Below are 15,812 nucleotides of genomic sequence, written 5' to 3' on the forward strand. Positions count from 1 at the left end.
ATCGAGGAAAAGACGGGTGTTAGACTATTCTATTTGAAAGCGATTTTGAGTACACACACATGGTGTGTATGTATATTGCTGCATACTTTATTAGTTGCTGGATGCCAGACACATTTCATGGAGAACTGAAGCAACTTGTGGGGATCACTGAAAATGCATTCCACAAAAATTCATCAGTTTGAGTGAACATTTCGGTATAATAGTTTTTGGAGCAAACATGGGCACAGACCTATGTTGTGTTGACTTGTTTGCATTCAAAGCACTGGCAGGTAACCTGATAAGTACCAAATGTCGCCTAGATCCAGTTTTATTGTGCAGTGTACTTTAGATCCAGATGGATATCAATTAGACAGTCTCTTTTGTTTAAAAAAATGTATATAATTCAAAATTGGAGTAAGTCCATGCAGCATTATACAGAGGGGTCAACAAGAGGGACAAGTTGCATAGCAATCATATTGTTGAAACACAACTCTAGCTACTGTAGTGCAAACCCAGGCATTACTGACATGAAGTTTGAACACTATAGTATGGTTTACATTCACACACAAAAAAATATCATGGGGTGCAAATAAATATGCAAAGACTGAAATTGCTTATGTGCTTCAACCATTCTTCAATATGCCACATATGATATTGCACATTTTCAATTAAGATACAAGATGCAATCATCGTGATTTTTGGCTGTTGAAATTGATCAATAAGGAACTTGTATAAGGAAGAAAAACTAAGTTATTTTTCCAAATGGCGGAAGTTACATATCACGTTATGTAACAATGACACTTAGGGAAAATCTTAATGACAACTCTAGAGCAAATGTTAAGTACCTTGTCTGACAACACTCAAAGTGGACAAGACCCCTGAAGAAATCTAACCTTTGTGGATGGGCAATGAGGCAGGGGCACCCATAAAATGGTGTTAGAGGACAGGGGGATGGTGGAGCACAACAGTCTGTTTCCATGCTGTACATCTCTATGCCTCTATGACCTGCTCAGAGGATATGAACCTTTCCCACTCTGGTAGGCATTGGTGGCCATTAGTGGTTAACAACGCTGCCTCACAGCACAAGGAACCTGGGTTTGATTCCAGCCTCAGGCACTGTCTGTGTGGAGGTTACACATTCTCCCCATGTCTGCGTGGGTTTTCTCTGGGTGCTCCGGTTTCCTCCCACAGTCCAAAGATGTGCGGGTCAGGTGAATTGGCCATGCTAAATTGCCCATAGTGTCAGGGGTAAACGTAGGGGAATGGGTCTGGGTGGGTTGCTCTTTGGAGGATCGGTGTGGACTTGTTGGGCCGAAGGGCCTGTTTCCATACTGTTGGTAATCTAATCTAAAAATTCTAGTGACATCCTTGCTGATTCTGACAGAAGGGGTGGGATCCTTCCTATCAGGCACCATGGCTCACAGATGAGCCCCATCAACACACAATGGCAACCACAAGCTGTGTACTCACACAATATACTCCTTTCCAGGACCCACCTGACTGGTCCTAATGCCCTCAGCATCAGTTTACCTACTCAGCAGGTCAACTATTCCCACGTATATGTAGTCAAAACTGGCTTTCAACCTGTTGTCAGGGTTCCCATAATGCCATTAAAATCCCAGGTAAATATCACCCTGGAGACAAAATATCTCAAAGCAAGGAGACAATCAGCAAGAAGACGGGCAGCTGCAACAAATATTGTCAACGTTCTCCGAATAGCAAAAAAAAACACAATGTTCTCTGAACAGAAAGAGCAAAATTATTTTGGATGGTACATATAAAATGGAAATATATTCAAACACCCACATTATTTTACACCTGTAAACTTCAAGATTTCCAAAACTATCTTCTCATCTGCTTTTAGAACTATGTAAATTATTCTGCTTACTTAAATAAAAGAATTTGGCTAAACTTTGAGAGGCATTTCGCAGTCTTAACTAACTTGCACTACAGCCAGATTGTTTATTTTCCTGTAAATGGAGCAAAAAACATGCACAAAAGCCCAGGAGAGCCAAAAATAATTTGAGAAAAGGACTAACAACCATAACATGGTTGAAATCAATCCAAATTTTGAACCCTATAAAAACTTCCAAAAAACAGTTTTAGCTGGTTACAGGAAAAACAAGAAGACTGGGTTATTTTAGTTCAACAAGGAACATTTTAATTATAGTACATTTACAATGGAAGAATCTGAATAAAATTCCAAAGTGCTATGATTGTAAGACAATGATTTATAGAGATTTGATGTTAGTTCCTATTCAAGTCTTTTTCAAAAATATGTTCTTCCATAGCTCATCCAAGGAGTGATGCATATATCTATTTTGAAAACACCACTGATGTCAATGAATTTGTTTATATTATGATTGTGGCATGCATACTGACTGTGCTCCAAATTCTTTGCTTCTCAGTTCCCACTGAGTTGTATCTAAAAACAGTAAATAGAAAAATAGAAAAAGCCCGAAGTTAGTCTCTAATTAGACCTGTAAGTATAAATACAGTACAAGGATACTAAAAGCATGAAACATCAAGCTTGAAGAAAATCCTCCACCTTGCATCCAAGTTCATCCAATCCACTAAAAACTTTCCACCACAAGAGAAACGGGGGTAGCAAATTGGACAAGGAAGGAGTGAATAATTTCTTGTACCTCATCTTGCTTTAAAGTTGCCTTTTAACCTAAGTGGTCACTTTCTTTAATACAGTGAGTATGCTATGCCACATAGATGAAACAGTTCCCAGACATCACATACATCACCTGCTGATTTGGCATTTGCACCAAAATGTCGGACGACAACCAGCATCTGCTTTCTGATGTTTATACAGTGATATTTACTGAATTGTACTTGTGAAAACTGAGTCTGACTCTTTCTAATCATATTCTGAAATAAAAATATAAAACTATAATAAATTGGAGCAAAGGAGCCAACACATGATGGGCACAGTTGAAAAAAACTAATAAAGAAAATAAAGTCATGTACCTCCCAAACCTAGCTGTGTCATTCAATACAACCATGATTCATTTGATTGTGGTCTTAACTCCAATTTTCCCAATCCCAAGACACTAGAAACTGTTCATCTCAATCTTACATACAGTATATTCAACAATAGAAACATCCACAACCCCCATGGTAGAGATTTACAACTCTTTAAGTGAACATATTTCTGCCTAAGTAATAAGTGATTGGCACTTTATCATAAGGCCGTGCATACATTTTTGTAATTCATAAGCTAAAGAAAACAGACTGTGTCTTGTCTATTCAAGCGCTTTCAAAAGCTTGAATATTTAATGAGATTCTCCCTCATTCTTCTAAATTCCAAAAAGTACAAATCTAATTTACTCAATCTCACACCTTAAAGCTCTTATCCCAGAGATCAATCTGGTAAGCCATCACAAAAATGCCCTGATTGTAAGCATAGTCATAGAGCCATACAGTTAGAGATGTACAGTATGGAAACAGACTCTTCAGTCCAACTTGTCCATGCCGACCGGACATCCTAACCTAAACTAATTCCATTTGCCAGTTGGCCCATATCCCTCCAAAACCTTCCTATTCATATATCCATCCAGATGCCTTTTAAATGTTGTAATTGTACCAGCCTCCACCACTTCTTCTGGCAGCTCATTCCAGACACACACCACCCTCTGCATGAAAACGTTGTCCCTTAGGTCCCCTTATAAATTTTTCCCTTCTCACCCTGAACCTATGCCCTCTAGTTCTGGACTACCCCACCCCAGAAAAAAGACCTTGTTTGTTTATCCTATCCATGCCCCTCATGATTTTATAAGCCTCTATGAGGTCACCCCTCAGCCTCCGACACTCCAGGGAAAACTGCCTCAGCATCTTCAGCCTCTCCCTATAGCTCAAATACTCCAAACCTGGCAACATGCTTGTAAATCGTTTCTGAACCCTTTCAAAGTTCCACAACATTATTCCAATAGGAAAGAGACCAGAATTGCACACAATATTCCAAAAGTGGTCTAACCGATGTCCTGTATAGCCGCAACATGATCTCCCAACTCCGATACTCAATGCTCTGAACAATTAAGGAAAGCATACCAAATGCTTCTTCATTATTCTATCTACTTGCGACTTAACTTTTAAGGAAAATGAAGCTGCACTCCAAGATCACTTTGTTTAGCAATACTCCCCAGGACCTTACCATTAAGTGTACAAGACCTGGTCTGATTTGTTTTTCCAAAATGCAGCACCTCACATTTATCCAAATTATACTCCATCTACCACTCCTCAGCCCATTGGCCCACCTGACCAAGATTCCGTTGTAATCTGAGGTAACCTTCTTCGCTGTCCACTACACCTCCAATTTTGGTGTCATCTGCAAATTTACTAACTATATCTCCTATGTTCACATGCAAATTATTTATACAAATGGCGAAGTCTTCCATAAATATTCCAATTCTCACCAAAGCCCTACATAACATAATAATATTTTGTTCTTGTACTCTAATCACCTTGCAATAAAGACCAACATGATATTTCATTTCTTAATTGCTTGCTGTATCTGTATGGCAAAAGTGAGGACTGCTGATGCTGGATACCAGAGTCTAGATTAGAGTGGTGCTAGAAAAGCACAGCGGGTCAGGCAGCATCCGAGGAGCAGGAATCTGTATGGTAACTTTGTTTTCCTTGAGAGAGTACACTCAGGTTTTGTGGAATATCATGACGTTTTAAAAATTCTACTTTTCTATTCATAACCAAAATGAATAATCTCAAACATGCCCAGATTTTTGTTTGCTGCTCATTTAACATGTCTACATAATTTTTAAACTACTAGGAACACAGAAGGACTAAGCTATTTTGTAACCTAGCAAATTGGTGCAAGGCTAAGCTATTCAGCCCCTTGAGCTTGCTCTGCCATTCTAGACCATAGTTGATCATCTAGTTCAGACTGTAACCCGGAGTTAGTGCAGATCCCTTAACATCATTAGTAACAAGAAACTCGCTGAGGTAGAGAATTTCAAAGATTCCTCTGACTGAGAACTTCTTCATCAATCAAAAAGCTTAATCTGATACTGTGTCCCCTTGTTCTAAAGCCAAGAACTAGAGGAAACAACCTTTATTCATCTATTCTATTTATTCCTTTAAGCATTTTGGAAGTTTTTGAGATTATCTTTCATTCTTCTAAATTCCAGATAATACAGGTCTAGTCTTCTCAATCTTTCCTCATTAGGATAAAATCAGCATCCCATTCTGATGAATATCTGTTACATGCCTGCTAAAGCAAGCATACCCTGAGGCAAAGGGACCAGGACTGCACATAAAACTCCAAATGCAGTTTCACCAATGTTCAAGGAAATCGATGCAAAGTTTTGTTGCTCCTGTACTCAAATCCTCTTGTGATAAAGGTCAACCTACAGAAGATCTCTTACCTTCTGAACTGCTTGCTGCATCTACATGCTAGCTTTCAGTCACTTATGAACAAGATCAGCTATGTTGCCTTGGACTTCAACATTTTTCACATACTGACCATTTAAAAAAATACTTTGCACTTTGCTCCTCCTACTAAAGTAGATAACCTCACACTTGTCCATGTTATGTCCACTTGGCACTTCATTCAATCATTAGGCACCTTGGATGCTGCCTGGCCTGCTGTGTTTTTCCAGCACCACATTTTTCAACTCATTGTTTAGATTTAAGACTTTTGTTTCAGACTGAACTACTTCGCTTTCAAAATGAATGGAAAATTCTATCATGGAAAGATCATTATTCCCGAGGTTTTTTTCACAGTAAAATTAATAATTAGCACTTTCTTACTGCATAGATCTGCTTCTAAAATAGTCTGTGCCCTATTTGACTCCTCAACAGACTGCTCCAGAAAACACACTTAAAAACATTCCAGGAATTCTTCTTCACCGTATTGGTGCTCAATAGATTTACTCCGTTTAATGTAGATTGAAGTCACCCATGATTATTGCCTTCCATTTGTCATATGCACCTTAAGTTCGTGATTTATAATCAAATTACCACTACTGTTTGATGGCCTATACACTAGCAGTGTAAATGCTTGCTGCCCTGAACTTCATCCAAGCAGATTCTTTTCCCCGTTCTTCCAATTAGAGATCCTCACTCACGAATATGTTGGACTCTGTCTCTTATAAGAATACCTTTACCCTTCTTTTCTTCTCTTTGGGTCTTCTCCTAAATATCCAAAATCCATTAACACTCAGTTCTCAGGCATAGTCACCTTGCAGTTATGTCTCCTTAATGCCAATTAAATCATACCCTTTTACTACTACATGTGCCATCAAGTCATCTACCTTGTTACAAATCCATTTAATTTGGCTTTTGTAATTCTATTCTACCATTTGATTCCAGTTGATTTTAGGATGTGTTTCTGCTATTTTTAATGTTCACTTATAGCTTTTCTATTTCTCATTATCAGCTTTATTTATATGCTAAATTAATTCCCTTTAGCTTTCCACTCCCTCAACATCTCCCTCAACATGTAGACCCTCACCAACAGTACCAGCATATCTCCCTGTGAGGATGTTAGTCTCAGTCCTGCTAAGGTGTCTTCCCTGAACAGGTTTGAATTGTCCCAGAACCCTTCCTATTCGTATATCCATCCAGATGCCTTTTAATGCTGCAATTGTACCAGCCTTCATCACTTCCTCTGGCAGCTCATTCCATACACTTGCCACCCTCTGTGTGAAAAAATTGCCCCTTAGGTCGCTTTTATATCTTTCCCTTCTCACCCTAAACCTATGCCCTCTAGTTCTGGACTCCGCCTACCTCAGGGAAAAGACTTTATCTGTTTATCCTATTCTCGCCCCTCATGATTTTATAAACCTCTATAAGGTCGCCCCTCAGCCTCCAACACTCCAGGGAAAACAGCCATAGTCAATTCAACATCTCCCTACAGCTCAAATCCTCCAACCCTGGCAACATCCTTGTAAATCTTTTCTGAACCCTTTCAAGTTTCACAACATCTTTCCGATAGGAAGGAGACCAGAATTGCACGTAATATTCCAACAGTGACCTAACCAATGTCCTGTACAGCTGCAACACTACCTCCCAACTCCTGTACTCAATACTCTGACCAATAAAGGAAAGCATACCAAACACCCTCTTCACTATCCTATCGATCTGCAACTCCACTTTCAACAAACTATAAACATGCACTCCAAGATCTCTTTGTTCAGCAACACTCCCTAGGACCTTGCCATTAAATGTGTAGGTCCTGCTAAGATTTTCTTTCCCAAAATGCAGCGCCTCGCATTTATCTGAATTAAACTCCATCTGCCACTTCTCAGTCCATTGGCCCATCTGATCAAGATCCTGTTGTAATCTGAGATAACCTTCTTCGCTGGCCACTACACCTCAAATTTTGGTGTCATCAAACTTACTAACTGTATCTCTTATGCTCACATCCAAATCATTTATATAAATGATGAAAAGTAGTGGACCCAGCACTCCACTGGTCATAGGCCTCCAGTCTGAAAAACAACCCTCCACCATCACCACCTTCTGCCTTCTTTCTTTGAGCCAGTTCTGTATCCAAATGGTGAGTTCTCCCTGTATTCCATGAGATCTAACCTTGTTCACTGGTCTTCCATGGGGAACCTTGCCGAATGCTTTACTGAAGTCCATATGGGTCACATCTACCACCCTGCCCTCATCAATTCTCTTTGTTACTTCTTCAAAACACTCAATCAAGTTTGTGAGACATGATTTCCCATGCACAAAGTCATGCTGATTATCCCTAATCAGTCCTTGCATTTCCAAATACATGTACATCCTGTCCCTCAGGATTCCCTCCAACAACTTGCCCACCACCGACATCAGGGTCACTAGGTCTATAGTTCCCGGGCTTGTCCTTACCTCCTTTCTTAAACAGTGGCACCATGTTTGCCAACCTCCAGTCTTCCGGCACCTCACCTGTGACTATCAATGAAACAAACATTTCAGTAAGAGGCCCAGCAATCACTTCCCTAGCTTCCCACGGAGTTCTAAGGTACACCTGATCAGCTCCTGGGGATTTATCCACCTTTACCCATTTCAAGACATCCAACTCTTCCTCCTCTGTAATATGGACATTCTTCACAATGTCACCATTTGTTTCCCTACGTTCTGTATCTTCTATGTCCTTTTCCACAGTAAATACTGATGCAAAATACTATTTTAGTATCTGCCTCAGCTCCTGCAGCTCCACACAAAGGCCACATTGCTGATCTTTGAGGGGCCCTACTCTCTCCCTAGTTACCCTTTAGTCCTTCATGTATTTGTAAAAACCCTTTGGATTCTCCTTAACTCTATTTGCCAATGCTATCTCATGTCCCCTTTTTGCCCTCTGGATTTCTCTCTTAAGTATACTCCTGCTGCTTTTATACTCTTCTAAGGATTCACTCATTCTATCCTGTCTATACCTGACATATGCTTTCTTCTTTTTCTTAACCAAACCCTCAATTTCTTCAGTCGTTCAGCATTCCCGATACCTATCAGCCTTTCCTTTCACCCTCACAGGAATATACTTTCTCTGGATTCTCGTTATATCAAAGAGACCAGAGCACCCGGAGGAAACCCATGCAAACATGGGGAGAACGTGCAAAACCCAACACAGAGTCAACCAAGGCAGGAACTGAACCAGGTCCCTGGCACTGTGAGGGAGCAGTACTAACCACTGAGCCACTGTGCCACCTTAATAAGGTTCGATCATATGGAATACAGGTAGAACTGGCTTAAAGATGGAAGACAGAGTGGTGGTGGAGGGTTACTTTTCAAATTGGAGACCTGTGACCAGTGGTGTGCCACATGGATTAGTGCTGGGTCCGCTGCTTTTTGTTATTTATATGAATGATTTGGATGCAAACATAGGAGGTATAGTTAATGAGTTTACAGATAACACCAAAATTGGAGGTGTAGTGGCCAGCGTAAAAGGCTACCTCAGAACTTACAGGATCTTGATCAGATGGGCCAATGGGTCGAAGAGTGGCAGATGGAATTTAATTTGGACAAATGGAAGGTGCTGCATTTTGGAAAGGCAAATCTGGAGAGGACTTATACACTTAATGTTAAGGCCCTCAGGAGTGTTGCTGAACAAAAGACTTTGGGGTGCAGATTCATAGCTCCTTGAAAGTGGAGTCACAGGTTGGTAGGGTAGTAAGACGATGTTTGGTATGCTTTCCTTTATTGGTCAGTGCGTCGTGTATAGGAGTTGGGGGGGGGGGGGTTATGTTGTGGCTATACACGACATTAGTTTGCCCACTTTTGGAATATTGCATGCAATTCTGGTCTCTCCCCTATAGGAAGGATGTGGCAAAATTTGCAAGGGTTCAGAAAAGATTTACAAGGATGTTGCCAGCTTTGGAGGGTTTGAGTTATAGGGAGAGGCTAAATAGGCTGGAGCTGTTTTCCCTGGAGTGTCAGAGGCTGAGGGGTGACCTTATACAGGTTTACAAAATCATGAAGGGCATGGATAGGATAAATAAATTAAGTCTTTTCCCTGGGGTGGGGGACTCCAGAACTAGAGGGCATAAGTTTAAAGAGAGAGAGGAAAGATTTAGTATGGACCTAAAGGGCAACTTTTCCATGCAGAGGGCGGTGAGAGTATGGAATGAGCTGCCAGAGGAAATGGTGGAAGCTGATATACAATTACAACATTTAAAAGGCATCTGGATGGGCATATGAATAGGAAGGGTTTAGGAGGATATGGGTCAAATGTTGGCAAATGGGACTAGATTAATTTAGGATATCTGATGAGAATAGATGAGTTGGACTGTTTCCATGCTGTACATCTCTATGACTCTACAACCCTCCGTGAAGAAATTTCTCCTCTCAATCCTAAATGGCTTACTGCATATCCTTTGATTGAGAGCTCTGATTATGAACTCTTGGACACTGGAAATGGCCTTCCAGTGTTTACCTTGTCCAGTCCTTTTAGAATGTTACAGGTTTCTATGAGATCCCCTCGTTCTTCTAAATTCCATTAAATAGGATCATAGAATCCCTACAGTGTGCAAACAGACCCTTTGGCCCAACAAGTCCATACCAACCCTCCAAAGAGTAACCCACCCAGACCCATTGCCCTATGCTATTAATCTACATTTACCCCTAACTAATGCACCTAACTTCCATATCCCTGAACACTATGAGCAATTTAGCATGACCAATTCACCTATCCTGCACATCTTTGGACTGTGGGAGGAAACCCACGCAGACACGGGGAGAATGTCTGCGGGGAGTTTGCACAGTCGTCCAAGGCTGGAATCGAACCCGGGTATCTGGCGCTGTGAGGCAGCAGTACTAACCACTGAGCCATCATACTGCCCTTAAACGTTATGATTTAAAATCTTACCAGTTAAATATGGTTTTAACCGATCCAGTCTCTCTTTATACATTCAGTCCTAAGATCGCACAAATCAGTCTGGCAAACTATAATTGCGCTTCATCCATGAATAGAACATCTTTCCCCACATAAGAAGACCGAAACTGCACTCAATATTCCAAGTGTGGCCTCACCAAGACCCTGTACAATTGCAGGAAAACAACCCTGCTCCTATATTCAAATCCTGTCGCAATGAAGGCCAATATACCATTTGTCCTCTTTACTGTTCGCTGCACCTGTGTGCTTACTTTCAGAAACTACTGTACAAGGTCACCTAGGTTTCATTGCACCGCTCCCTTTCACAAACTATCAACATTCATACAATAATCAGCGTTTCTGTTTTTGCTACGAAAGTGGATAATCTCACATTTTTCTACATTACACTTTATCTGCCAAGCATTTGCCCACTCACTCAACTCATTCAAATCACATTGAAGCATCTCTGCATCCACCTCACAATTCAGTCTCCCATCCCCCTGTGTCATCTACAAAATGGAGATATTAGAGTTAGATCGCTCATCTAAATAATTAATATATATTGTGAATAGCTAGGATCCAAGCACTATTCCCTACAGTGCTCGACGCATCATCAGTTACCACTTGGAAAAATACCTATTTATTTTCACTCTTTATTTCCTTTCTGCCAACCAGTTCTCTATCCATGTCAGTACAATATCCCTAATCCCATGTGTTTTAATTTTATATTCAAATCTCTTATGTGGAACCTTACCAAAAGCCTTATGAAAGTCCAAATAAATCACATCTATTAGCTCCTCCTTATCAACACTACTAGTTACATCCTCAAAAATTCCAGTAGATTTCGCAAGCATTATTTCTCTTTTGTAAATCCATGCTGACTCTGTCGATCCTGTCTTCCCAATTGAATCTTTTATAAGGGACTCTAGCATTTGCCCTAATACCAACGTTCGGTTCACCAGTTTATAATTCCCTTTTTTCTCTTCCTCTTTTAATATGTGGGCATGATGTGGAGGATCCGGTGTTGGAATAGAGTGGACAAAGTTAAAAATCACACAACACCAGGTTACAGTCCAACAGGTTTATCTAGAAGCACGAGCTTTTGGAGCACCGCTCCTTCTTCAGATAGTTGAAGAAGGAGCAGTGCTCCAAAAGCTAGTGCTTCCAAATAAACCTGTTGGATTATAACCTTTATGTTCCCTTGTGTTGTATGATTTTTAAACTTAAATATGAGATTACGTTTGGTACCTTCCCACCTACAAGCACTGTTCCAGAGTCTACAGAATCTTGAAAGATGACCACCATTGCATCCACTATTTCTTGAGCAATATCCTCAAACATTGTGGGGTGTAGATTATCAGGCCCTAGGAATTTATCAACCTTTAACCTCAATTTCCATAGCACCAACTCCCTACCAATATTGATTTTTTCAGTTCCACTCCCTCATTAGTATATAATATGGGAGGAATTCTGAGATAACCGGTCCTATGTCTTGCTTTTTATTTCAGTCTTGCTCCCTTAATTCTACTTTCAGGGCTTCATTCCCTTTTCCAACAATAGTCTTGGTGCTAATGTGAACCACAACCTCTGGCTCTTCATGCTCCCCCAAAATAACACCCTGCAACTACTTTGTGACATCCTTAATCCTAGTACAACAGCGGCACATACCAGCCTGTAGTCATAGAAATGCTTGTCTGCTCCCCAACAATCAAATTGCCTGTTGTTAATCTCTTTCCATTCTTCTTCTTTAAAGGAACTTCTCCAAACCTAAATTTTGACCAGATTTTGGTCATCTCTTTAATATCTCGATGTGACACAGTGTCAAGTTTTGTTTTCTCACAAAATATCTTGGTGCAATTTATTTATATTTTAGACATAAATACAAGTTATTGTTGTAAATACTGCAATTCATGGTTTTAGAAACATACCAAGAAAATATCACTTTGTTAGCATCAGGATGGCAACCAGATTAGAGCTGAAGAAGTAAAATTAGCATTACATACATAGCAAAGAATAACCATTGCCAAGAAGAAAAGTCTAGCACTCTCTCCAACCTTTAATTGTAAAACCAAGTTCTCTAACAACATCCTAGAGTTGAACTACATCAGGCATAATGAACATAGTAGCTAAAGACCATCTCCATATCCTGTGATCATGGTTCACCTCCCAAACCCTCAAAATGTCCTCATTTATCAGGCACAAGTTATGGGTGTGATATTTAAAATGAACAGTCCACAGTGCTTGGAAATCCCAACATACTTTGAACAATTAAGTACTATTTGAAGCGTTACAATGTAAGGAACACACAGGAGGCTCCAACAAAGAGAAATGTGACAATGACCAATAACCATTTTAGAGATAAAAACTGAAAGAATTGCAGATGCTGTAAATCAGAAACAAAAACAGAAGTTGCTGGAAAAGCTCAGCAGGTCTGCCAGCATTTATGAAGAGAAATTAAAAGAACCTCAGGCAACTGTTTGTGTGGAGTTTGCACATTCTCCCCATGTCTGCATGGGTTTCCTCTGGGTGCTTTGGTTTCCTCCCACAGTCCAAGTATGTGCAGGTTAGGTGAATTGGCCATGCTAAATTGCCCATAGTGTTAGGTGAAGGGGTAAATGTAGGGGAATGGGTCTGAGTGGGTTACTCTTCGGAGGGTCGGTGTGGACTTGTTGGGCCGAAGGGCCTGTTTCCACACTAAGTAATCTAATCTAAATCTAAATAACGTTTCAGGTCTGGTGATCCTTCCTCACAACTGATGGCAGCTAGGAAAATGTTGGTATATGTGCAGAAGATAGGGTGGGGGGAGGGGTAAAGAGCAACAAAAAGAAATGGATCGAGCCCAATCTCTCTCAATGGTCGAATAGGTTGGGCCTGTTCTTGCTGAAGTTTAGAAGAATGAAACATAAAAGATCCTGACAGGGCTTCACAGGGTAGATGCTGAGAGGTTGTTTCTGCTTAACAGATATTCTAGGGCCAGAGGGCATAATCTCAGAGTAAGGGGTTACCATTTAACACAGAGATCAGAAGGAATTTCTTCTCAGAGTGTAGTGAATCTGTGGAACTCTTTACTGCAGAGAGCTATGGAAGTAGTCTCATTCAGTATATTCAAGGCCAAGATATTGATTAAAAATCTTTCTAAGAGAATTGTGGTGTGGGGAAAAGGCAGGAATTGAGGATTATCAGTCCAGTCAGGATGTTATTGCATGACAATGGGCCAAATGGTTTACTTCTCCTCCTACATTTTATAGTGCAGCACTGTCAGTTCAGATTATCTGTACAAGTCTCTCAAACAATATTTGGACCCATAATCATCTGAGAAGCAAGAAAGTTAATATTAAGTCATGGTTGATGCCTAGAAAGTGTGATCAAATATTGATGACTTATCTGAATGAATGCATATTCAAGAAATGCAATAATATTAAGGACAGTCCAATCTGCATAACCAGCACTTCAACTAATAAACCCACTCTGCTTTTTCATCAAAGTGTACCACTGCTGCAGCGTGCATACAAAGCAGCAACTCACTAAGCTCATCTCAGCACTATCTCCCAGCTCTGCAAGCATTTTAATGAAAAGAATAAGCAAAGAACATGCCATGGAAATACCATTGCTTCAAAAGTCACACATCATCCTCATCTGGACATGTAAATTCCCACACTGTGTCAACATCAAAATCCTAAAATTCCCTTCTTAACAAAACTGCAACCTGAAATTGTGTGATAATATACAAAGATCTGTTCATCACATATTGGACAAATTGCTTTTTTTTCATTTAGAAATGCCAAATTATGAAAATATTATGGAATATTTTGATTTCTCATGTTCCATCTTAGACTACTCAAAGACTATTCTAATTAGTAGGAACTACAGTTATTTCTAACAATTTATTTATAACTTGAATTAAATCTGTAAAATTTGGGGTGACAGGAGTCTTTCACAGATGTCAAAGGAACACATTGCAAGCAGTGTAAGATTCTTGTACTGAAGCTGTATATCAATCATGATAGTTCAAATTATGTTACAATGATATACTGGTTCAACTCTTACTTTTCGATTTAGCAATTCAATTCTTCTTACCTGTCAACGCTGAAAAAAAAATTGTGCATCGTATGATCACCCATTCAGAAACTGTCTAAATATTTGGACAAATTCATGTCTAGGTATTGCATTAATTCAACAGAATTAAACAGAGATATAAATCACTGTTTTCACAAAGCATACCTTTGAAAGTAAACGTCTTAAAACCCATTAAGCACCTTGCCTTGAAACTTGTTGATCACATTTTATGCGTCTGGTCACCATAATTACAGCAACAACAGAAACATATTAAACTTCACTTACCAGCAAACATTCACTGTTCACTTCGCACTTGGGATCCTTTAACATAAAATCGATCTTTTCAAATCGAACCTCCAAACTGTCTCCAGATGACATGGTGTTCACGTTGTATTATAAAGATATTTCCAAGTTCAAAAGAAATCAAAATTTGAATAAAATAAGCACTTCCGATATGACTGTCAGCCTTTTTACGGAGCAACCATCTGGTAAGCGCAAGTAAAAATCGTAAAAAAAAGCTTCACAGAATCATTTCACCGAATAGTTTCTTTTCCCTAGTTGGAACCATAAAAACTTTCACGGAACTTCGAATTATCAGTCGCATTTTTAAGAAAATAAACAGAAGAAACACTTTCCTCGTTTCAAGTTCCTCTTCAAAGTTCAGCAGGGCAGTGGTTCGTTAATAACAAGAATGTACTGAAAATGCATTTACAGATAGATTCCTCAACCCGGCTGTTTGAAAAAGTAGAAAGGTGCAATCTTGATTAAAAATAAAGATAGCACAGTGTCAAGCCTCGTTTATAGGCCTGAACAGCAGCACATCTGGTACGTTGACAGCTTCAGCTCAGGAACATGAACTTCTGCAAATATTTCTTCAGAGCGAATAACACGGCGCGCGGTTAACATCCTGTGTGCCCATTGCTTCACATAAAACTCGGTTCGCGGATCACCAGCACCTTTGCAATCTCAACGAGGTTTTTCTTTAAAACCAAAAATAATGCTGCTTGTAGATTTCCCGGCTTCTTTCTCAACGGCGGTGAGAATGCAGAGCGATTTTTTTCTTCTTCCTGAAAATGCACCCGTCAATTTGCAACTTTCTTTTCCTGATCAACATGTCCGCCTTCCTGTTCAAACGCTCCGAGGAAGCCGGCCCGAGGACATTGCGCGTGCGCCGCTTGGGCCCTCAACCGTTGCGTATTCGACAGGCCTGGCGGTAGTTGGAATACTTCTGGAGGAAATGAGAAGCTAAAGACAGAAAATTGTAGTCTATCAGCCGACGAGAAGGGAGGCGTTGCCTTTCTGAACAAGTTCGGAGGGATAGCCAACTGTTAGTTCAGGCATGTAGCTTTCCAGGAGGTTTATTTTTGTTTGAACGGCGGGGAGAGATTTTGGGGGGTGTCGAAGTTCAGCACTGAAGCAGCTTGAAAGCTTTGTCAATGGTGTTGGTGCCAGAGGAAAG

General features: G+C 40.1%; 1 protein-coding gene across 1 annotated transcript in view; it reads right to left on the bottom strand.

Annotated features, from left to right (window-relative positions):
* rock1 (Rho-associated, coiled-coil containing protein kinase 1) overlaps positions 1-15,486 on the bottom strand; it is a 176,227-nt gene extending 160,741 nt beyond the window's left edge. Inside the window, exon 1 of the mRNA XM_060823574.1 lies at positions 14,639-15,486. Coding sequence (XP_060679557.1) covers positions 14,639-14,731 — 93 coding nt within the window. The 5' untranslated portion in view covers positions 14,732-15,486. The remainder of the gene's footprint in view (positions 1-14,638) is intronic.
* Between the last annotated feature and the right edge of the window lie 326 nt (positions 15,487-15,812).

Source organism: Hemiscyllium ocellatum, chromosome 4, assembly GCF_020745735.1.
Source record: "Hemiscyllium ocellatum isolate sHemOce1 chromosome 4, sHemOce1.pat.X.cur, whole genome shotgun sequence".
Lineage (NCBI taxonomy): Eukaryota > Metazoa > Chordata > Chondrichthyes > Orectolobiformes > Hemiscylliidae > Hemiscyllium > Hemiscyllium ocellatum.